We start from the raw sequence: 22856 nt of genomic DNA on the forward strand, positions 1-22856 counted from the left end.
AAAAGGAAAGAAAGTTCAAAATACATCACAGCTGTATAGCCTTGATCAGGTGTGCAACCTGATGAAGACTATATATACAGTATTCTCATAAATTATATTCTTTCATTTTCTAAACCCACATGTTCCAATACTGAGACTAATAATACAGATTCAAAAGTCTCCTTAATTTAGCAGTTCCTATGCCATATTAAATGACTAGATGTTCCAAACAGTGACAAAAAGACCAGAAGCTTGTGACTCACCTTCTGACTCACCTCACTAGCAGCCTGGCTGTGTATAGGGACTTGTTTATTTTCCGTGTTCTCCATGAACATCCACATTTAACTAATGATTGCTCCAGAAGAGTCACTAAAACTGGAGCTGACGCTGTTATGTATGCAGTAACTTTGTGGCAAATTTATGATTGATGGCTTATTAAGCCCACATGTTAATTTTAAAAATGCTATAAAATTGCTAAAAGAAAATAAGAAAGATAGTTATATGAAAAGTGTTTCACTACCAACAATAAAAAAGACCATGAGATTATATTTAAAAAAAAAAAGAAAGTCAAGAATCTATCAGATGACATGTTTAAACCCACTAAGATTAATAAAGTCTCTTTTGTAGTTAAATCAGACAAACTAAGAAGAATGAAATATCTAAACACAACTGAAAAATTAAACTTTATGTACAAATTTGTGTGTCAAAAGTAATGAATGTGTGGAGAATATTATACCCTAACTAGTACTTCCATTTATTGTCTCACACCTGAATGAAAAATTCCATCATTTACATGTTCATTGTTAATTGTGCAATTTCAAAAAGATACAATGCTTTAATTTTAAATGATGGAGGGGATTATGAATTTGCAGCATGAATTCAGTAAACATATACAGTTGAGCAGAACTGATAAGGTAGTCTTCTTTGAACAGCTGCCTGTGCCACATGCTAGTTCAGGAAGACTGAGAAGATTAGAAGGCTTAACATGTGGCTTAAATCTTGGTGCAGGGTACAAGGGTACAGGTTTATGGGGCATTAGGACTCCTTTTGGAACAGATGGGACGACAGGTTACATCTGAACCAGAGGAGCACCGCTGTATAGGAGAGGCATATAAGTAGGCTATTCAAGGATTGTTTAAACTAGGGTATGGAGGACAGGGGGTTTAGGACAGGCCAGGTTTAGAACTACAGTATACATGGAGGAACAAACAACAGTGTAGAAATAAAAATGTGTAGTAATCTAAATTCTAACTCAACATTTAAATGTAGAAGGAGTAACACATTAAAAATAGCTTAAATTAATGGTAGAAGTATCAAATACAATGCAAATGAGTTGGAGCTGTATGTAGCAGAGCATAATCATAATCTAATAGCAATAACGGAAACCTGGCTAAATAACAAAGATATATGAGTATAAGTATAGTATGAGTATAAATAGAGGGATACACATTTTTAGGAAGGACAGAAAGAAAAGGAGGTGGGGTTGCTCTTTATGTCAAACAGAATTTAAACACAAGTCCTCTTCAGTTGGATGATGAGCCCCGTCTTAGTGAGGACATATGGCTTCTCCTGGAAAGCATTAGGGGAAAAGGCCTTATTTTAGTAGTATGTTATAGACCGCCCAATGCAGACAGTAATTTCAACACACATCTTTTAGTAATATTAAAAAAGGCAAGTTTACAGGGGTAATATTATAGTTATGGGGGACTTTAATTATCTGAATATTAAATGGGATAAACTTGCAAATGGAGGAGCACAAGAGTTTTAAGAAGTAATCAGTGACTGTTTTTTAACACAGTATGTTAAACCGCCAAGAAGGGATGAAGCTTGTATGGATTTAGTATTTTGTAATAATCAGGACAGAATTGAGGCTGTAGAGGTGATTGAACCACTAGGGTCAAGTGACCATAATATAATACAGTTATCAGTGTTTTGAAAGAGTGCCAAGGCTAAAACTGTTAAGTTTAACTTGGGTAGGGCAAATTTTGACCAGATGTGACAAAGTCTAAAGAGGATAGACTGGGATAAGCTTTTCAGTGTGGAGACAGTCAAGGAACAGTGGAACAGGTAAAAATGTCTTACATGTAATGCACGAGAGGTTCATACCTAAATTTGGAATTAATAGAAAATTAAAAAAAAAACTGCAGTGGGTTAATAAAGAGTTAAAAAAGAAGCTGCAAAGGAAATAAACAGCTTTATAAGGCATATAAGACTAATGACTGCAAAGTGAATTGTAGGGCATATGAGAACATGAGGGCAACTATTAAGAAGGATATTAGGGAGGATAAAAGACAGTTGGAGAGGAATATAGCAGATAAGGCGAAATACGACCCTAAGAGATTCTTTCAGTATTTTAGTAGTAAAAGAACAGTCAAGGAGGAGGGGAAGTGCATCAGGAATAGTAAAGTGAAATAGCGGACATTCTAAACTTGCATTTTTCTGAGGTCTTGACAAGTGAGGAAGTAGATAACATCCCAGCACTAAATGGGACTACTAAGGAGGTACTGAAGGATTTGGAAATTGTAGAGGGAGAAGTACTGCTCAGATTAAATAGGCTGAAATCAAAAGGTCCTCCAGAACTACATAATATTAACCCTTGGGTTCTTAAGGAGGTTAGGGAGTACATATATAAAACCTTGACACATATTTTTAGAGAATCACTGTGCACTGAAGAAATTCCAAAGGACTGGAAAAATGGCAAACATTATTCCATTACTGTATATTAAAAGGGTGACCAGGCAGATCCAAGCAACTATAGGCCAGTAAGTTTAATATTCTTCACAGGAATATTAATGGAAGGATAAGATTAAGCAGCACATGGCAAGCACATGAGTTGTTTCTGAACAGTCGGCAAGGGTTCAGAAGAGGAAGGTCACGTTTTACCAACATGCTGGAATTCTATGGGGAAGCAAAAAAATTATATGATAAAAGTGGAGCATATGATATTGTTTATTGTGACTTTCAGAAAGCATTTGATAAGGTGCCACACAAGAGGTTGGGCATCAAACTAAAAGAAGATAGAGTTCAGGGTGATGTTTTTAGATGGGTGCAGAATTGGCTCGGACACAGGAAGCAGAGAGTGATGGTGCGATTCTTATCAGAATTGGCCGATGTTAAGAGTGGTGTTCCACAAGGGTCAGTTTTTAGATTAGAATATAAGTAGGAAGCTGGTTAAATTTGCAGATGATACCAAGATGGGTGAATTGGCAGATAATTTGGAATCCATTAAATCATTACAGAAGGACTTGGACAGCATACAGGCTTGAGCAGATCTGTGGCAGATGAAATTTAATGTCAGTAAATGTAAAGTGTTACACATAGTAAGTAAAAATTTTAGGTCTGAATACATAATGGGAGGTCCGAAAATTGAGAATACACCTTATAAGAAGGATTTGGGAGTCATAGTGGACAGAAAGATATGGAAAAAGATGATCCACTGTGGCAAACCTTAAAGGGAACAGCCGAAAAAAGAAGAAGTGGACTTTACACTATCAGCTTCCCAATAATGTTCAGATGCCATTAAGAAGGCAAGCAGAATGTTGGGTTATATAGCATGGTGTGTGAAATATAAGTCCAAGGAGGTTATGCTCAAGCTTTATAATGCACTGGTGAGGCCTCTTCTGGAGTACTGTGTGCAGTTTTGGTCTGCAGGCTGCAAAAAGGACATAGCAGCACTAGAAAAGGTCCAGAGAAGAGCGACTAGGCTGGTTCCAGGGCTACAGGGGTTGAATTATGAGGAAAGATTAAAAGAGCTGAGCCTTTTCAATTTAAGCAAAAGAAAATTAAGAGGTGACATGATTGAAGTGTTTCAAATTATGGAGGGAATTAGTACAGAATGTTCTAATATGGCGATGCTTACATGGGTGTTAGTAGTGTCAGACAATGGGTATAGAAATTTAAAAGATAGGAGCAGTAGAATTACTGATAAAACTCATGTTGACAGACTGTAAACTGCTCCATTGAGTAAAAGTTTGTTCTTATTCTTTCTATCAGTTTGACCTTTTTTGTTTAAATGGATTTAATATCAGTTTTAACTTCAGTCAAATGAAAAATGAAATAAATGTGAAAATATATTACCGAATCAAATCATATTACTTAATACATTACAAAAATTTGAAAAAAAAACGTGAGCCAAGTATCAGGATAATATTTTATTGTGAGGATTCTGACAATACTCAACCAAAGTCTCCATATTTAAAACGGCAAATATTGAGGCCTGGGAAACAAATGAATAGTTTGATAAAATATCTTGCATGAGAGTGCTAAACTGGAGCATCTCTATACCAGTTTCAAAGTCTCAAAAATAGTGTGGTTTTAGTTTAAAAAAAAAAAAAACAAAGGAGACTCAAAAAAGGGAAAGCGCAATGTGAAAAAATAATCTGAAACAAAAAGCTGTTATCTGTCTTGGCCAGCCTTCATCAGTAATTTATCAGTCTATTTCAGTAGTGTGGCTCTGCCATTTCCCCACCTTGCAAGCACACATCCCCCCTTTCTCTCTCTGTTCCTTCTGACTCTGACTTCTTCCATCTACTAGAGAGGCTTCTCCCAGACCTCTCCTCCAGATTCCAGACTCAGTGAATCCCTGACCTAAGGCAACTTAAAAATTCCCTCCCAAGATTAGTGCAAACTAACCCTGCAGTCCCTTACCAGGCTAGAGCTCCCTCCAGATGCTCTTAGAATGCCTGCACAATGGGTCGTCATTATTCCTTGTCAAGGGAACAACATGGGCCAATGTCTCTATACCAAATGTTCTGTGCTTTAAAAAGACAGCCAACATGGGAGCTGACTACAAATCCTGGCTCTATAAGGAATAATTAAAGACTCTTGCTGGAGACCATGTGCTGCCCCCCTGGAAGACAGAAGGGAGAATACTGCATTTCTGCCTGTCCTCATCATTGAAAAGGCAACATGATCTTAGAAAGGGATTGTTATGTACCTGCATGCAGCACGAGGAGAGGAAGAGGTTAGGGGCATGCGCTGATTACAGAGCGTTGACGCACCCAACACATGACGAAGCACCCAGATTGGGACCCGAGCGCAACTGTCCAATGGGTGACATCTCAGCATGAGTACAGATTAAAAGATGGTAAGGAAAAAAAAAAACAGGATATGAATTTAATAAAGAAGTGAACTAAATCAAGGTCAAAAGTCAGACAGAAACTCAAGAAGCTGGGATTCAAACTAGGAAGCCAAACGCCAAAGCCCAATGTGCAGAAGTTCATATTAAATATTCATATTAAATATTCAAGCAAAACTCCTGATGTTGTCTTGACATTCTTTCCTGTAACTGTTGTAATGAGAAGTCAAGCAAAATGACACCTTTTATTGGCTAACTAAAAAGATTACAATATGCAAGCTTTCAATGCTTATTGAAAAATCTGGCCCATTCTTCACCATAGTACTGTAACTGTTGTTAAACAAAAGACCACAAAAAGGTGTATTCGATTATTTAGTGAAATCATGTGACTTGTAGTAAACATAATGAAAGTGCCTAAAAAAATATCCAAAATTGAAATGCAGGGATATCACTGAACAACCAAAAAAAGACAAAACTGTGATGTGTCAGAATTCATGAATTCACAGGTATACCATAGCATGACATGCATTTTGTGCTACCAACAGATGGTCAATGGACCTTCAGGTCACTTGACAGCTCTCCATTGCATGAGATGAGTAGGGGACGAGACTAGGGAATCCATTCCCGGGAATTCAGGAATCCTGCATGTCATTCCCAGAAATCCCGGGCTCCCAGGGATGACACAGTGCTCGGGCATCTCACATGTGAACGGTTTTAGAACAACCAACACTTATTTTTAATAAAATTACTGCAATATGTTGACACCAATAAAAGAGTAACCTTATCTACAAGCAGTTCATGTTGTCATATAAGTACATGTATCTAGTTCAGGGGTGCCCAATGCGTCGATCGAGATCGACTGGTAGATCGCAAAGGTAGTGCAGGTAGATCACGTTGCATTAAAAAAAAATTTTTCAATGTTAGTCTATCATATATGCTCCCTATGACATTTGCCACTTGATTGACATACAGGGCGGCCAGTCTGAGATCTCTTCTCTTCTAACACACTGGTCATCCCAAGACGCACGATCAAACGCTCGAGCTACTGCAAAACTCTGGCTGTGATCTAGTTAGCCTTCCAATTTATATCGACTAAAGAAGGGATTAAAAAAAAATGTTTGGGGATGACATGGGCTGGATGTGGAATTGGAAGAGGATTTTTTTGTCACAATGTCAAAATCGAAGTGAGTTTGTCTGATCTGTCAATCTATCATTGCTATTCCAAAGAAGGAAAATGTTGAAAGGCATTTTCGAACTGTTCATAAAACTACGAAACTGACGTCATTCCAAAAAGCGATCTGAGAAAGAAAAAGGAGAGGGAACTAAAATCGCAGTTAATCGGACAGCCATCATTTTTCACTTGGCTCAATTCAAAAGTTCCTTGACTTCATTATTCGGCTCTACTTATTTATGCGAGTCAGCCTTTTCCCACATGACAATTATTAAATCCAAATACTGTAGTGACCATAAATGTATTGAATTGTTATTGTACCATAAAGGTTATTCAGTTATGCAAGGTATGACAACATATATTTAAAGTATACTCAATATATATATATATATATATATATATATATATATATATATATATATATATATATATATATATATATATATATATATATATACACTCACCTAAAGGATTATTAGGAACATCATACTAATACGGTGTTTGACCCCTTTAGCCTTCAGAACTGCCTTAATTCTACGTGGCATTGATTCAACAAGGTGCTGAAAGCATTCTTTAGAAATGTTGGCCCATATTGATAGGAAAGCATCTTGCAGTTGATGGAGATTTGTGGGATGCACATCCAGGGCACGAAGCTCCGTTCCACCACATCCCAAAGATGCTCTATTGGGTTGAGATCTGGTGATTGTGGGGCCATTTTAGTACAGTGAACTCATTGTCATGTTCAAGAAACCAATTTGAAATGATTCGAGCTTTGTGACATGGTGCATTATCCTGCTGGAAGTAGCCATCAGAGGATGGGTACATGGTGGTCATGAAGGGATGGACATGGTCAGAAACAATGCTCAGGTAGCCCATGGCATTTAAACGATGCCCAATTGGCACTAAGGGGCCTAAAGTGTGCCAAGAAAACATCCCCCACACCATTATACCACCACCACCAACCTGCACAGTGGTAACAAGGCATGATGGATCCATGTTCTCATTCTGTTTACGCCAAATTCTGACTCTACCATTTGAATGTCTCAACAGAAATCGAGACTCATCAGACCAGGCAACATTTTTCCAGTCTTCAACTGTCCAATTTTGGTGAGCTCATGCAAATTGTAGCCTCTTTTTCCGATTTGTAGTGGAGATGAGTGGTACCCGGTGGGGTCTTCTGCTGTTGTAGCCCATCCGCCTCAAGGTTGTGCGTGTTTTGGCTTCACAAATGCTTTGCTGCATACCTCGGTTGTAACGAGTGGTTATTTCAGTCAAAGTTGCTCTTCTATCAGCTTGAATCAGTCGGCCCATTCTCTTCTGACCTCTAGCATCAACAAGGCATTTTCGCCCACAGGACTGCCGCATACTGGATGTTTTTCCCTTTTCACACCATTCTTTGTAAACCCTAGAAATGGTTGTGCGTGAAAATCCCAGTAACTGAGCAGATTGTGAAATACTCAGACCGGCCCGTCTGGCATCAACAACCATGCCACGCTCAAAATTGCTTAAATAACCTTTCTTTCCCATTCTGACATTCAGTTTGGAGTTCAGGAGATTGTCTTGACCAGGACCACACCCCTAAATGCATTGAAGCAACTGCCATGTGATTGGTTGATTAGATAATTGCATTAATGAGAAATTGAACAGGTGTTCCTAATAATCCTTTAGGTGAGTGTATATATATATATATATATTGGAGATTGGTCTCGTCCGATGCGAGAGATGGACGTCTGAAGTGGAGCTCCGCTAGCAGTGGTGCTATTTTTCATATTATTTGCTTATTATTCTGAGATATCCTGTATTTATTCAACCCGAGAGGGACCGCTACAGTATATGTAAACACATATAAACATGGCCAACAAGAAGGGGGGTCCGAAAGAATCGAAGACTAAAGCTACATCCAAGCTGCGATCAGCAAGCCCTAGTTCGAGATACGGCCTCTCAGAGACAGACCTGGATCAGATGGGCTCCTCGGGACCACGGTCCGCTACATCGTCGCCTGCTGAGAGCGAAAAGGGGAGCGAAGGTGCGATCGTGAGTGCAGATGTGGATAGCTCGCCGATTGGAGAGGATTACCTGAAACTGGAAAAGGCCGGGAGGTCCGCGGCTTCAGTTACGCAATCACGCGGGACTGGAGCAGCGGGACACCGGCTTCAGCAGAGTCTGCTGCTTCATCTACGGTACAAGAAGGCACATTTGAGCTATCTGAACTGAAAGTGTTGCTCGCTGACCTCAGGCAAGATATAAAGAAAAGCGAGAAGGCTAATGAGAAAGCAACGGCAAAGGCACATGAGAGACTGAAACAGGAGATGAAACAGGCCAATGAATGTCTGCGACAGGAAATCCAACAGGCAAATGAAAGGCTTCGTCAAGAGGTACAGCTTGAACTTCGACAGGTGCTGGGTAAAATTGAAGAGCGCATTGAGAAAAACTCGACTAAACTGAGCACGCTTGCTGATCGATTGGAGCATCTTAGTGAGACATTCACGAATCGGATCGAAATAGCGAACATCTAGCTGCCAGTGCCGAGGAAAGAGCAGTAAATGTCAGTTCGGAATGTAAAAAACTCGGAGAAAAACTTGGAGACAGACTGGCTGCTTTAGAAGATGGGAATAGAAGGTATAATGTCAGAATTGAAGGCTTGCCGGAGAATCGAGAAAGTTTAAACCCGGTGAAATTCGCAACTGAACTTTTTTCTAAAATAATCGGGCGACTTTAAAGCAGAATCTGAGATAGCAGCGCTTACAGCGTCTGATCAAACACCGTCAGACCCGACCAAGATCTTTTATAGTCCGTTTTGAACGATTATCATTTAAGTTAGAGGTGATGGAACTCCTCAGGAAAAAAAAGGAAGATATTATATATGAAGATTGCCAAATTCGCGTCTTCCCTGACTTCTCTCCAGCAACAGCTATCAAACGCCGCCTTCTATAATATTAAACAGCGCTACGGCAAGCCAATGTCAAATCGGCCTCCTGTATCCGGCAAAACTGAAAGTGGAATGGCAGGGCATTTCTATGTTTTCGCTAGCAAGGAGGAGGCAGAAAATGAGTTAAGAAAGCTGATCCGGGACTATTCTGATACATAATTGTGAGTCATGGCGGTAAATGATAAAGCTAGGATTAATAATCTACTGTCTGATCTATTTGTTTTAAAATACGGGTTTTTATCAGCATATATTCTCATATTCTTATATTATTATTACTTACTTATTACTTATCATTACTTAGTATTACTAGGGCTAAATGTTTGTGTTTTATTGTGCTTAATTACGTTTTCCTCCTCTTTTTTTCTTTTTTTCTTTTCTAATTATTTCATGTGTACCCTAAATGAGACTGTTCAATATCATACCCTTGGTTTGCTGTTATTGCTATTACTGCATTAAGACTTGTTATGCTTGTTTTGGACACATCTTTAACACCATCACCTGGGTTTATTATCTGGGGATATCATCTTAATGCACTAAAATTGATGAAGATTATATGTATGTATGTATGTATATATATATATATGTATATGTGTATATGTATATATATATATATATATAAGTGCAAAATTCTTTTTTTTTTTTTTTCCTCTTTTAAAGACTATATTGGTAACAGATATCTCTATCTTTTAACCTTAAAGCGCCACTGCATGGGGGCTTGATGTGCTTTGGACGTGCTCTGTCTCTGGGTATGTCAGAGGACTGGGACTGCATGAAGTGGGTTTTAGCCTCACCTGGGGAGGCAAAAAGGGAGGGTGGGGGTTAAGGGGAAGAGAAAGAGAGCAGGCTTGATCTATATCTAATCTTTCATCTCAATCTTTATAATTATAACTATCAACGTAATAATAAGCTGCATGGCAACAACTCTTGGGGGAATAGGAAATTAAGACTTAAACTATTTCACTTCCAGTTAAGACTATAATATGACACCAAAAACTCAGAATCAGTGTCTCCATGATGGGACAGTTAACCGTAAGCTGGAATGTTAAAGGCCTGAATCACGAATTAAAGAGAAAGAAAGTACTTTCTCACCTAACAGGTCTAAATGCTAAAATAGTATTTTTACAGGAAACCCACTTACTAAGTAAGGATCAGTTCCGGCTGCAAAAGACTGGACTGGCCAAATGTTCCATTCTAGTTTTACAAAGAAAACTAGAGGGGTGGGAATTCTCATACATAGAACAGTACCATTTGTAGCATCAGATGTAGTATTGGATCCTGAAGGGAGATATGTGATGGTCATGGGAGACTTATCTAACTGTAAAATGATTTTGATAAATGTTTATGCACCTAATGTTGATGATAAGGAATTTATACAAAATTTATTTGCATCCATTCCCAATCTGAACACTCATAAACTTATAATGGCTGGGGACTTTAATTGTGTTCTAAATCCACTTTTAGATAAGACTTCCTCCACAGGGGAACGCAACTAACACCGCAAAGATAATTACAAAGTTTATAACTGATCACAACTTATCAGATCCCTGGAGGTTTTAAACCCAAATTCAAGAACATATTCTTTCTACTCACCAGTACATCATTGCTACTCAAGGATTGATTACTTCTTTATAGATAATAACTTCTTGCCTAAGATTAAATCTTGTAAATACGATGCTATTGTTATTTCAGACCATGCTCCGATGATCTTGGAGCTGAAATTACTAAGCCCCATACACTCACCCGCAGATGGCGTCTCAATCCGCTTCTATTAGCTGACGAGAATTGTACTGAATTTATATCCAAACAAATTGAATTCTTTCTAGAGACAAATACATCCCCTGAGATCTCTGCAGGAACACTCTGGGAAACTCTTAAGGCCTTCTTAAGAGGACAGATTATCTCATATCTTTCCCACAGAAATAAATCCGAGCGAAGAAAGTAGCAGAGATAAAAGCGAAATTACTAAAATAGATGAAGAACATGCCAGACTACCAAGCGAGACTCTACATAAGAGGAGGCAGGCTCTACATTCAGAATTAAACCTCTTGACAACTAAAGAAACCGAACAACTAATTTACAAATCCAGACATCATTATTATGAACATGGAGAGAAAGCTAATAAGCTTTTAGCGCAACAAATTCACAAGCAAGAAGTGCGCAACGCAATCTCGTAATTACTAACACGAATGGAGATAAAATCATCGAACACAAAAATATAATGTGCACTTTTAGAGACTACTATAAATCCCTATATACTACTGAGTTTAAAGAAGACAATATACAATCTAATGCATTTCTGGATAAATTACAGATACCACAAATTGACGCTATTAGTGTGGAGGAGCTCGATAAACCTCTGTCATTATCAGAATTACTGGATGCTATAAAGTCACTCCAAGGTGGAAAAGCAGCAGGCCCTGATGGCTACCCTGCAGAGTTTTACAAGAAATTCTCCGCTCAGCTAGCTCCCTCCTATTAGCAACATTTACAGAAGCCAGAGATAACCAATCTCTTCCACAAACCTTTCGCCAAGCACTAATCACTGTCTTTCCAAAACAAAATAAGGACTTATTACAATGTGCATCATACAGACCAATTTCACTTCTGAATAACGACGTTAAAATACTCTCTAAAATCATAGCTAGAAGGATGGAGAAAGTGCTCCCTCAATAATATCACAAGACCAAACTGGATTTATTAGGGGCCGACACTTATCTTCAAATCTTCGACGCCTGTTTAATGTAATATACTCACCAACTAAATCAAACACCCCAGAAATATTATTATCATTGGATGCAGAAAAAGCATTCGACATGATTGAATGGAAATACCTTTTACTATTTTGGAGAAGTTTGGGTTTGGCCCGAACATTTGTGCATGGATTAAATTACTGTATACTAACCCAGAAGCTTCAGTTTGCATCAATAACATTTGCTCAGACTACTTTAAACTAGAACGTGGCACAAGACAAGGATGCCCTTTGTCACCACTGCTGTTTGCAATTGCCATTGAACCACTGGCAATACATTGTCGAAATACTGATCAGATAAAGGGGATTAGCAGAGAAGGACTGGAACAGAAAATCTCATTATATGCAGATGACATGGTACTGTATATATCGGACCCAGAAAATTCTGTGCCTGCAGTCTTAGCAGCACTCACAGAATTTCAAAAGCTCTCTGGTCTCAGAATTAATCTGAATAAAAGTGTACTCTTTCCGGTGAATTCGCAAGCATATAATATTAGATTAGACACCCTTCCTTTTATCATTGCAGAACAGTTTAAATACCTCGGGTAAACATCACAAGTAAACATAAAGCTCTTTATCAAAAAATTTCGTGTCTGTATGGAAAAAATTAAACAAGACTTGCATAGATGGTCAACCCTTCATCTCACACTAGCTGGAAGAATTAACACTGTTAAGATGAATATTCTTCCTAAGCTCCTTTTTATTTCAAAACATACCAATATACATTAATAAATCGTTCTTTAAGCAATTAGATTCAACAATAACCTCATTTATTTGGAATTCTAAACATCCACGCATCAAAAGAGCGACCCTACAAAGACAAAAGGCAGAAGGCGGCATGGCTCTACCTAACTTCCAGTTTTATTACTGGGCGGCAAATATACAGTCGATAAGAACCTGGACACAAATAGAAGAACATACACAGGCATGGACCGCAATAGAAGTAAAATCCTGCAGTACTTCTTTGTATTCCTTGCTTTGTGCTCCAATAAACACACGTTATCGGCAATACACTAATAACCCAATTGTGCTCCACTCACTTAGAATCTGGAACCAATGTAGAAAGCATTTTAAGACGGAGAAGCTTCTTTCTGTGGCACCCTGCAAAAGAACCACCTCTTTCAACCCTCACAAACATATGCAGTTTTAATATCTGGAAAAATTTGGAATTAACTTGCTTAGAGACCTTTATATAGACAACGTCTTTGCATCCTATGAACAATTACGTTCCAAATTTAACATTCCAGCTACAAATTTCTTTCACTATCTTCAAATCAGGAACTTTGTTAAACAGAACCTTCCAGATTTTCCTCATCTTGCACCCTCATCCACGCTGGAAAAATTATTGCTCAATTTCAAGGAGTTAGACTCCATCTCTACAATATATAAAATCCTTTTACAATCCCTTCCTTTCAAAGATCCAAGAGGACACTGGGAAAATGACCTCTCAATTAATATATCAGAAAAGGAGTGGAAAGTAGCAATGCAGAGAATTCACTCAAGCTCCATATGCAAAGCATACAATTATACAACTCAAAATTATATATCGAGCACATCTGTCTCGACTAAAACTCTCAAAATGTTTCCAGGGCATGATCCAACCTGCGACGTTGCAACCAAGCCCCAGCCTCACTAGGTCACATGTTCTGGGCCTGCTCCAAATTAACATTATTCTGGACAAAAATTTTTAATTACCTCTCAGACAGTCTTGGACTCACAATCCCTCCTAACCCATTAACAGCTGTGTTTGGGGTTCTTCCAGAGGGTCTTAAAGTGGAGAAAGACAAACAAACTGTGATTGCATTCACTACACTGTTGGCACGCAGACTTATTCTGATAAACTGGAAGAACCCAAACTCTCCTCTTTAAGTCAGTGGGAAACTGATGTGTTATATTATTTAAAATTGGAAAAATCAAATACTCAGTTAGAGGATCTGTGCAGACTTTTTCAAAACATGGCAGGATCTAATCAGTAATATTTTGAAATGATTTTATAAAGCACAGAGAATTTGTTGATTTAGGTATTTTTAAAAGCCTTAAATTTTACACCGTTTGGCTTGCTCTCTCTCTCAAGGGTGGGGATCGATCTGTTCTTAGCATAATTCTTTTTTTTTTGTAAAACTTGATTGCTATGTATTGATTGTAATAAAATTAATAAATAAAAAATATATATATATATATATATATATATATATATATATATATATATATATATATATATATATATATCATTTTGACCTGGTCATTTTAAAAGTATCTTGCAATCCGAAAAAGTGTGGGCAGTGCACCCCTGATCTAGTTAGTTGCGGTAACAAGAGCATAGAAAGCACAACGTGTCCAGCGTGCCGTCGTCCAGGCGAGAGCGTACTTCGTGCAGAGTATGCCAGCCGCTGAGAAAGCACGCTCTACCTCCACTGAAGTAGGCAGCACAGTCATCAGATACTGATACACTTGTTCTAAATAACGCCCACGCTTGCCGTTGCTCTGAAACACCGCCATTTCAACTTTTACTGATGCATCCAGTTTCTTGTCATCATTCTGTGATGGCAAGTTTCTTGGCACAGATAATGCGGATGCAACAGACTGACACATTGCAATTTCAAGTTGCTGTTCAAAGCTGTTGTCTGACAGACGTCAATGAAGTCTTCAGTTTTCAACTATAACTCTGTTATTTCTTGATCAATTTTTACACTTTTACACGCTACATATGCGAGCTTGGCCATTCCTGGTTTCCCGGGAATTACAGCAGTTTCATCATTGTCTTATGCCACATTGGCTGACAAATTCTTGCCACCTTGGTACTCCATTAACCTTGTTTATTTGTTTGAACTAAGGGTTGGTAGAGGCAGTCAGAGAGGCCTATAGAGGTATCAGATTTTAATTACCACTAATTCAACAGTAACTATGAGAATTAGATGGAATCTCTAGCCAAATTCTACTCCTTGTTCATTACGACCAGCATTTATAAGAACCTGTCAGGGCAATTTTTGGACTTCTTCTAAAATACCAATGCTGGACTCACATACCATCCAGCTGTGAAAACCTTTGAAATCCACTCATTCATTAATGTCCTGAGCCCACTCAGTGTATTTATATAGGCAGGGTCAGAACTTGAGTTAGGAAGCAAACCCTGAAAGGGATGCCAGACCTCAACGGTGTATACTCATACACACAGAATCCAGATAATTAACTTAACCTGCATGTCTTCAACATGTGGTAGACAGCCACGAACAACACACAAGGACACAGGAAAAATGTTCAAACTATGCACAGAGAGTGGACTGAGCTGGGAATTCAAACCAGGTTTTTAGGGCTGTGCGGCTGCAGCACATACTAGTATTCCACCATGCAAGGATTGATAGACAGGTTGAATCAGGCTAACCAGTTCAAGTGACCAAATGTGGATTCCATCCAGGAATTGCATAGCAAAGTAATTCATTGTTTAATTAGCTCTAAAATTTTGTTTAAGAATTTTTATGTCAGTTTTAAGCTTTAGTGCAATGTTATAGTTCACTGACACAAAATTCCAAACAAATGAATTTTCATTTTAGGTTATAAAGTAATTAGATCTGAACAAAAATCAATCAAAATGTATTGTGTATACTGAAGTGACACCAGCTTTTCTGATCTGTTCTTAATTATAACTGATGTAATTTTTATTTGCATTTACTAAGAGCAAAATAAGTGTGATTTATAAGGCAGCAACTCATAAGATGTTTAGAGGTCAGATTCAGACAATGGTTCTTAGTTCTGAATCACTGTTGATGAATTACAAATATGCCGTACATTTCATTAGCACTCAGTGACAGTATGCCTTTTGTATAAATAGTCATCCATCAATCCAGACAATAATCATTACAGAGTTCTACTGTACATTTTGAATTACACACATTACAGCAGAATGAATAGAAGTACAACACTGGAACATTAGAGCAATTTTGATGAGAACAGGCAATTCATCTCAACAAAGCGTGTCAGTCCCATTCACCTAATTTCTTCCAAAATAACATCAGGTTGATTTGAACATCCTAAAGTCCTACTCATTACCTCTTCACCTGATAACTCATTCCATGTGTTAGTTGTTCTCAATGTGAAGAAAGACTTTGAAATGTATGTGTGAAATTTACCTTTAATAAGTTTCCATCTGTGCCCCAGTGTTCTTAGTGAAGAATTGTGTTTAAAATAACAGCTTGGATCCATTGTGTTAATGAATTGTAATTTTGAATAGTGTAATCATGTCATCTTTTACTCTCTGTTGGAACTGAAAAGGTTCGACTCATTTTGTATTTCTTCTTACGTCATACCTGACAGTCCTGGAAGTCACTCTTCTCCAACTTTCTCTAGTACTGCTATTTCTTTTTGTAGCCTGGAGACCAAGCCTGCACAACAGTATTCTAGACAAGGCCTTATTATAAAACGTAAGCATAACCTCATTTTCCTTGTACTCAACACACTGCGCTACATAACACCACGTCCTATTGGCCTTCTTGACAGCATATCTGACTAGATGCTGATAGCGTTGACATCGCTACACCTCCTAGGTCCTTTCGTAGGTTGTATATTCAAGATTCGGACCACCCAATGTGAGTATATGTGATGAGAGGTCCTTGGCAAAGTGTAGTAAATTTAGTTTAAATAAATCATGACCCGGAGTATGCAGGCTCCGATCGTGAGCACGCTTCGCTCTGAGGTTTATTAGGGTGCTTAGCTGATCACACATTTGTGTGCAAATGTGAGTGGATCAGTCAGGTGACTCGTTCACAGCTCAGAGGAGGCAGTGCCTCACATCTGCACCCAATCAGGCCATATATAAGTTGCCTGCACCGCAGTGAAGGCAAGAATCAGAGAGCAAAGAAACAGAACAGAAACAAAGAGCCATGAGAGCAGTATCGGGGTGTGAAGCAGGACAAGCCAACCAGCAAGTGTGTTAGAGGCTGCTCAATTTGTATTCTTCACAGAAGGGGGGAGGAATTGCCATTCTAGAGGCAGAACATCCCCGCTGATTATTCTTTGAGGAGAAGGTGCGATTGTGGTGGAGTCCTACCCAGGGATCTGAGGTACTCCAGGTGAGTGAGAAGAAAGACGGAGTACAACTACCAAATTGTCTGGCCACCATGGACTGAGGGAGCCAAGACGGGGGTCATTGGTGTTGACCGTGGTTGCTAGAGTCTCCACCACCTGAGCAAGTTACGAGTGAGCTGGGGAGACAAAGAGTGACTTGTGCTGGGCTCATCTGGGATTAGAGAAGGAACATTGAAGACCCGAAGTCTGTTTGTGTTTGGTTTTATTCTGGTTTAACTCTGGCTTTTAACTCACAGACTGTCACTGTTTTTAATAGATTATTTATTTATTGATTGACTCTAATTGATGCATTGTTTGCACTTTTGTTTTGTTAGATTTTTAATAAAAGTACTGAAGCACATATTTACCAACCCCTTGCTGAATATATGTGTCCTCATTTGACTGGCACATCTCAATACATGACTATCGATGGCTATGGGTTAAAGAGGCTGGAGGAAGCACCTGGTAGCATGCAGCCAACCTGGACTGGCACAGTATAATACAAGTTGACACACAAAAAAACTAGCCCTGCACACAATAAGGAGTCCTGTCCCTTGATTTAGCAGTAACAAACTTGTCAGCTGACACTACCAAGAAGTCCACATTCATGTTTTGTTTAGTTTTGTTAGTCCTACTATATGTATAACTTCTAAAGAGAAAACATGTCTTATATTGGATCAGCATATTTCAGTTATGGAGATGTATATTTGTATGGGCTCCTTTAAATTGTCATGTAAAAGGTTTGTGGAACAATTTTGTATTGTGAATGCGCCACCAAAATATACAGTTCAGCAACTGGTGAAAAGGTGGCTTACTACTTGCTTTTTGAGTACTACACCAAAAGCAAGAACCCTTCCTTTCAGGTTGTCACAGACATTGCTAATCATATGGAAAGAAGTCCTCATAAGTTGATGGGGTGATTATCACAACAAACAAGTGTGTCACAAAGATCATGCTAGCTGGAACTCCAAGATTTGTAGGCTATTTTCTTGTGAGCCATCTGGTACTTATCATTTACTTGGAAAAATTTGCCCAAGTCTACATTTTGCCCAAACTAGTCTGTAATTATTGTTAATTTCATCTGCCATAGTATCTGCCATATGGTATCTTCTGCTAACTTTACTAGAGTGTTATTGAAATTTTTATCAAGATCTTTAATACATGTTCTAATTTGTTCAATGTTAAATTATTCAGGGATGTTTATTTTAAATCTGCTGTTTTGTCTATTTGATAAAGTTTGATAACTACAGTATATTTTTGAAGTGGTTTTCTGAATGACATCTTATTTTTTAAAATAATATATTCATATGTATATACAGCTGCAGAGAGAGTCCACTCCTTGCCAAAATTCTCCTTCATTACACTCGGGGGCGCAGGTTGTCCCACAATTTCCTTGAGGGCTGGAAGCACCTGACAAAACTGGGGTTGCCTCCCATCAGGTAAAATATAATAGCTTATGTTCATACTGGCAGTAGGAGTTTTTACAAGGTTTCATCATGTCAAGTTTTTTCATCAGATAGCCTTATTACACTAAGCGCCTAGCATCGCATCAGTTTTCTGTTTTTAATTACAGGGTTGGAGGCAGCATCTATCCTGACAGCAAGGCAGGGTCCAGTCCTGGATTGGCCACCAGCTCATCGCGGGGAACAGCTTTACACATCCCTTCACTCACACCGAGCCAATTTAAAGTCACCAATCCATCGAATATGCACATGGTGAGGATGTGAGAGAAGAATCAGAATATCAAAGACACAGAAATGATGACCCCACAGGAAATCTGCCACACATCTGGAATCGGGTTTAATTAACAACAAGACTCAGCACCTAATTAAGCAACTGGTTGAAGTGAAATTGGTTGGAGTTTGAGGCCTTGACTTAGTTGGTCTTCTGTTGGTTCACTAACTTCATGTTTCATTTCTGTTTTGGTGCCATTTAAGGAAAGAAATGAATCAATTCAGCGGAACGAAAAAGAAATTCTGGGAAACAAAAATTAATTCACAAGAAGTTAATTAGCCGCAAAAACAGATCACTAATTAAGAAAAGGGTTAGAATGAAAACCTACAGCCACTGCGGCCCTCCAGGATTGGAGTTTGAGAACCCTGATGTTTGGTGTTTGTACTCTGTCGAGTTGGTGAAAGGATGGTTCCTCAAGCGTGTGACGCTAACTATCAAACATGGAGGAGGAAGTGTGATGGTCTGGGTTTTTTTTGCTGGAGGCAGAGTTGATGACTTGCACAGAGTGACTAGCATTCTGAATCAAAAGGGTTACCACCGCATTTTGTAGCACCACAGAGTATCTTCTGGTCTGCGTCTAGTTGGTCCTCCAGGCTATGTCAGAACAGCGTTAAAAGAAAAGAACAAGAAGGTACACTTCAAAACATGGAGTGGCCAGCACGGTCTCCACACTTAAACCCCATTGAGTTAGTATGGGATCAACTGGACAGAAGGGTAAAAGGAAAGCAATGTACAAGTGCAACACATTTGTGAAAATGTCTTCAACAGTGTTCGGAAGATCTTTCTGACCAGTATTTGTTTTTCCCTTATAGAAGGAGTGCCACATGTGTGCTTGGCTGTTTTATCAACAAAAGGTGGCTACTTTGATGAATCAAAATTTGAATAGAATTTTGTACATTTAATGATTCCCTGACTTATTTTTTTTTCTTTTTATTTGCCATTGTTTGTTTGTTTGTTATACTGTATGCCATGATTTCATGAAACATAAAGGTATTAAACTGTGTGCATTTCCATTGAAACTGAAAAAGCTTCAGTGTTCTAAAACTTTTGACTGGTAGTGCAATTTGTCATATCAAATGCAAGTATGTGTTTTAATCAATCGCAGAATGACATGTACTGTACCAGCTATTGTTAAAAATAGTGGAAATTCAACTTCACTCTCATCTATCTCAAAATAATCTGTATGAACAGTTCCAGTCTGATTTCCACCCCCTCCATAGTACAGAAACGGCACTTATCAAAATGACTCCTTATGGCAGCTGACCGCACTCAGTTTGTTCAGCTTAAAACTTTCACAAGGGTCCCTCCTCCTCATTATTTACCTCCTTCCCCTTGGAAAATTTTTCCTTTCCACCCTCCTCGCTTATTGATTGCATAGCAGAAATCCAATCCTGAGGTTCTCTTCATTGGTACAAAATCAACATTATCCAAAGCTGATAATTTTTCATTTGCTATTGATAATTCCTCTGTCCCCCCTTCCCCACAGGTTAAGAGCGTGGGTGTCATCCTTGACAGTACTTTATCCTTTCAGTCCCACATCAATAACATCTCCCAATCTGCAAATTTCCACTTGCGTAACATTAATCGTATTTGCCCCTCCCTCACTCCCCACACTACTGCTATCCTTGTTCATAGCCTTGTCACTTCTCGTCTAAATTATTGTAATTCCCTTTTCTTTGGTCTTTCTCACAAAACTCTTTATAAGCTTCAACTGGTCCAGAATTCAGCTGCCCGCATCATTACTAGAACCCCCTCTATTCACCATATCACTCCCGTCTTGCAGCAGCTTCACTGGCTTCCAGTTAAGTTCTGCATTCAATTTAAAATTCTTCTGTTAACTTTTAAGGCTATCCACAACCTTGCTCCTCCATATCTCTCTGACCTCCTCCATGTTGCCATTCCCTCCCATACCCTTAGATTCTATTCTTCCATCCACTTGACTGTCCCCTTTGTCCGTCTTACCACCATGACGACTGAATGCTCTGCTCCCCAGCTCTGGAATTCACTACTATCTGAGCTTAGAAATATTGAATCATTTTCACTTTTCAAATCTAAACTTAAAACTCATTTGTTTAAGACTGCTTTTTCTCTTTAATTACAATGCTCTGTCTGATTTTAATTTTTGTATTTTAGTTTTGTTTATAATGTGTGTTTTATCTGTTGTTCGGTGTCCTTGAGTGATTAGAAAGGTGCCTACTAATAAATAAAATGCATTATTACTATTATTGTGACTGGCTGCTCAGTGACCTTACAACTCGTGGACTGAAAGGTCTGGGGTCTGAATGCCAATGGCCCTTTACTGTTTGCCAGAAGGGAGGAATAAGAAAAGCAGCTGTGCAAGATGGCAGAGGTCTTTAATTATTCTGTCTGTGTTTTGAAAGCAGCAAGTGTTATGTGCTGAGCAGACAGCAGCTGGGTGCCAGCAATATTCTGTGCTGCTAACCAGCAGGGGAAAAAACCTGGGGGTTGGTGGCAGAATTGGCACTCCAGCCGCCATAAAAACCTCACATTGGTTCCATTCCATCTGAACTAGTGTGGTGCTGAGGTGTCACCCATTGTATGGCTGCACTTGAGTGCTAATCTGGGATCGTCATGTGGTGGGTGTGGCAATGCGCTGTATCAGAGTGTGCTCCTAACCTCCTCCTTCAGTACCCTCTGCAGAGCTTTACTAACAGGTTCTGTGGCAGGATGTAATGCAGACAGTGAGGATGGATTCCACTGTGCACCTGTAGAAGTTACTGAGAAAAAAGAGGAAATATGAGTTTTCCTCCAATACCCAAGTAAGTAGAAGCACTGGTGAGCTTCCTTGACAATAAGTTCTTAACTTTGTTATGCTCCATTCGGTTCATTAGTCATGATCTCTCCAAGAACTTTAAAGCAGCCCAAACTCCCCAAACCATTCTCTCTACAGTACTACTACAACTGTTTACTAATAAACTGTAAGTGCCACATGCGATGGAGAGGGGATGGTTCCTTACCCGGACGGGAGGCTTCAAGTGGACACAGTGAGAAAGGTGTGATATCCAAACAGGACTCCCCAAGTGGGTGGACGAACATCCCAGCCAAAGGAGATGAAGATTCCTCACCCAGATGGGAAAACCCCAGGCAGATGTGCAAGCGTCCCAATTGGACCTATCTGTAGTACCTTCCCTGACTGGGATAAAATGAAGGACAGAGGACTGTCTCTAGAGGATGTTTATTCTCCCCGGACGCTAAATGACAGCGGCCCTGGATATCGGTGCCCATTCAGAAACCAGCAGGGAATGCCAGGAGTTGTAGTCCGGTAATGCAGCCCTGCTGGGGTCTGTGGGCTCCGCAAGAAGGTGTTGAAGGGAGATAAACTCCCTGTTATTTGGGACTTCAGTATGACCTGGCCAAAGCCCTGGCACCAGATGTACACCTGGATCCTTAATAAAAGAGAACACACAGCCTTGACCAGGCGAATACTCGAATGGAGGAGAGCAGTGCAGTAGAGAAAGAGTAAGAGGAGGAGAAAGAAGACACAACAACTGGTTTATTTGATTGTACAGTGGTATTTTTGTATTATAAACACTCTTTACTTGAACCCGGGACAGTTTTGTATGTTTGTGGCTCTGTGCCGAAACAACCTTCACACAGCTTATTAGTTGGTATACAGTTTAAAGGAGTAATGGTGTAAAAGAGCTGTTACATTTCAGTATAGAGATGTTGGCCTACATGTCTGCTCTGCTTGTCCTTATTAGGATACAAATAAGGAAGCAGAAAAGATAAACTAATGGTAAAGAAAAATAATAATTATGGTAAAAATATACATATTTCTAAATTTATTCTAAATGTAACACTCATTGCTGCACTTTTCTGATAGCACAGTAAGACAAGAAAAATAAAAGACCAGTTAATTAAGCAATGAGATTGATTAGAGGGAAAATGACTCACCAATTATGAAACTGGTTGGAACAAAAATCCCACGACAACAAAGGTCCCCCAGGCCTGAGAGGGGTCTGGCTGCAGACACTGTGGAGCTCCACAGTAGGCGGAAACACGTGACCTCCACAGTCGGCGGAAACCGCCGTCAAGCATTCACGCATGCGTTAAACAGATCCATGACGTATCCTTTCAATACGCAAGTGCACGCCGCGCGTTATTCATATACAAATGTGACGTTAGTATTTTATAA

At 39.1% G+C, this 22856-nt stretch overlaps 1 protein-coding gene across 1 annotated transcript in view; it reads left to right on the forward strand.

The window, feature by feature from the left end:
* Positions 1–18832, forward strand: part of LOC120535415 (ankyrin and armadillo repeat-containing protein-like) — a 48636-nt gene extending 29804 nt beyond the window's left edge. Inside the window, exons 8-9 of the mRNA XM_039763248.1 lie at positions 18286–18405; positions 18540–18832. Coding sequence (XP_039619182.1) covers positions 18286–18405; positions 18540–18693 — 274 coding nt within the window. The 3' untranslated portion in view covers positions 18694–18832. The remainder of the gene's footprint in view (positions 1–18285; positions 18406–18539) is intronic.
* Positions 18833–22856: the final 4024 nt, after the last annotated feature.

This window comes from Polypterus senegalus, chromosome 9 (assembly GCF_016835505.1).
Source record: "Polypterus senegalus isolate Bchr_013 chromosome 9, ASM1683550v1, whole genome shotgun sequence".
NCBI lineage: Eukaryota > Metazoa > Chordata > Cladistia > Polypteriformes > Polypteridae > Polypterus > Polypterus senegalus.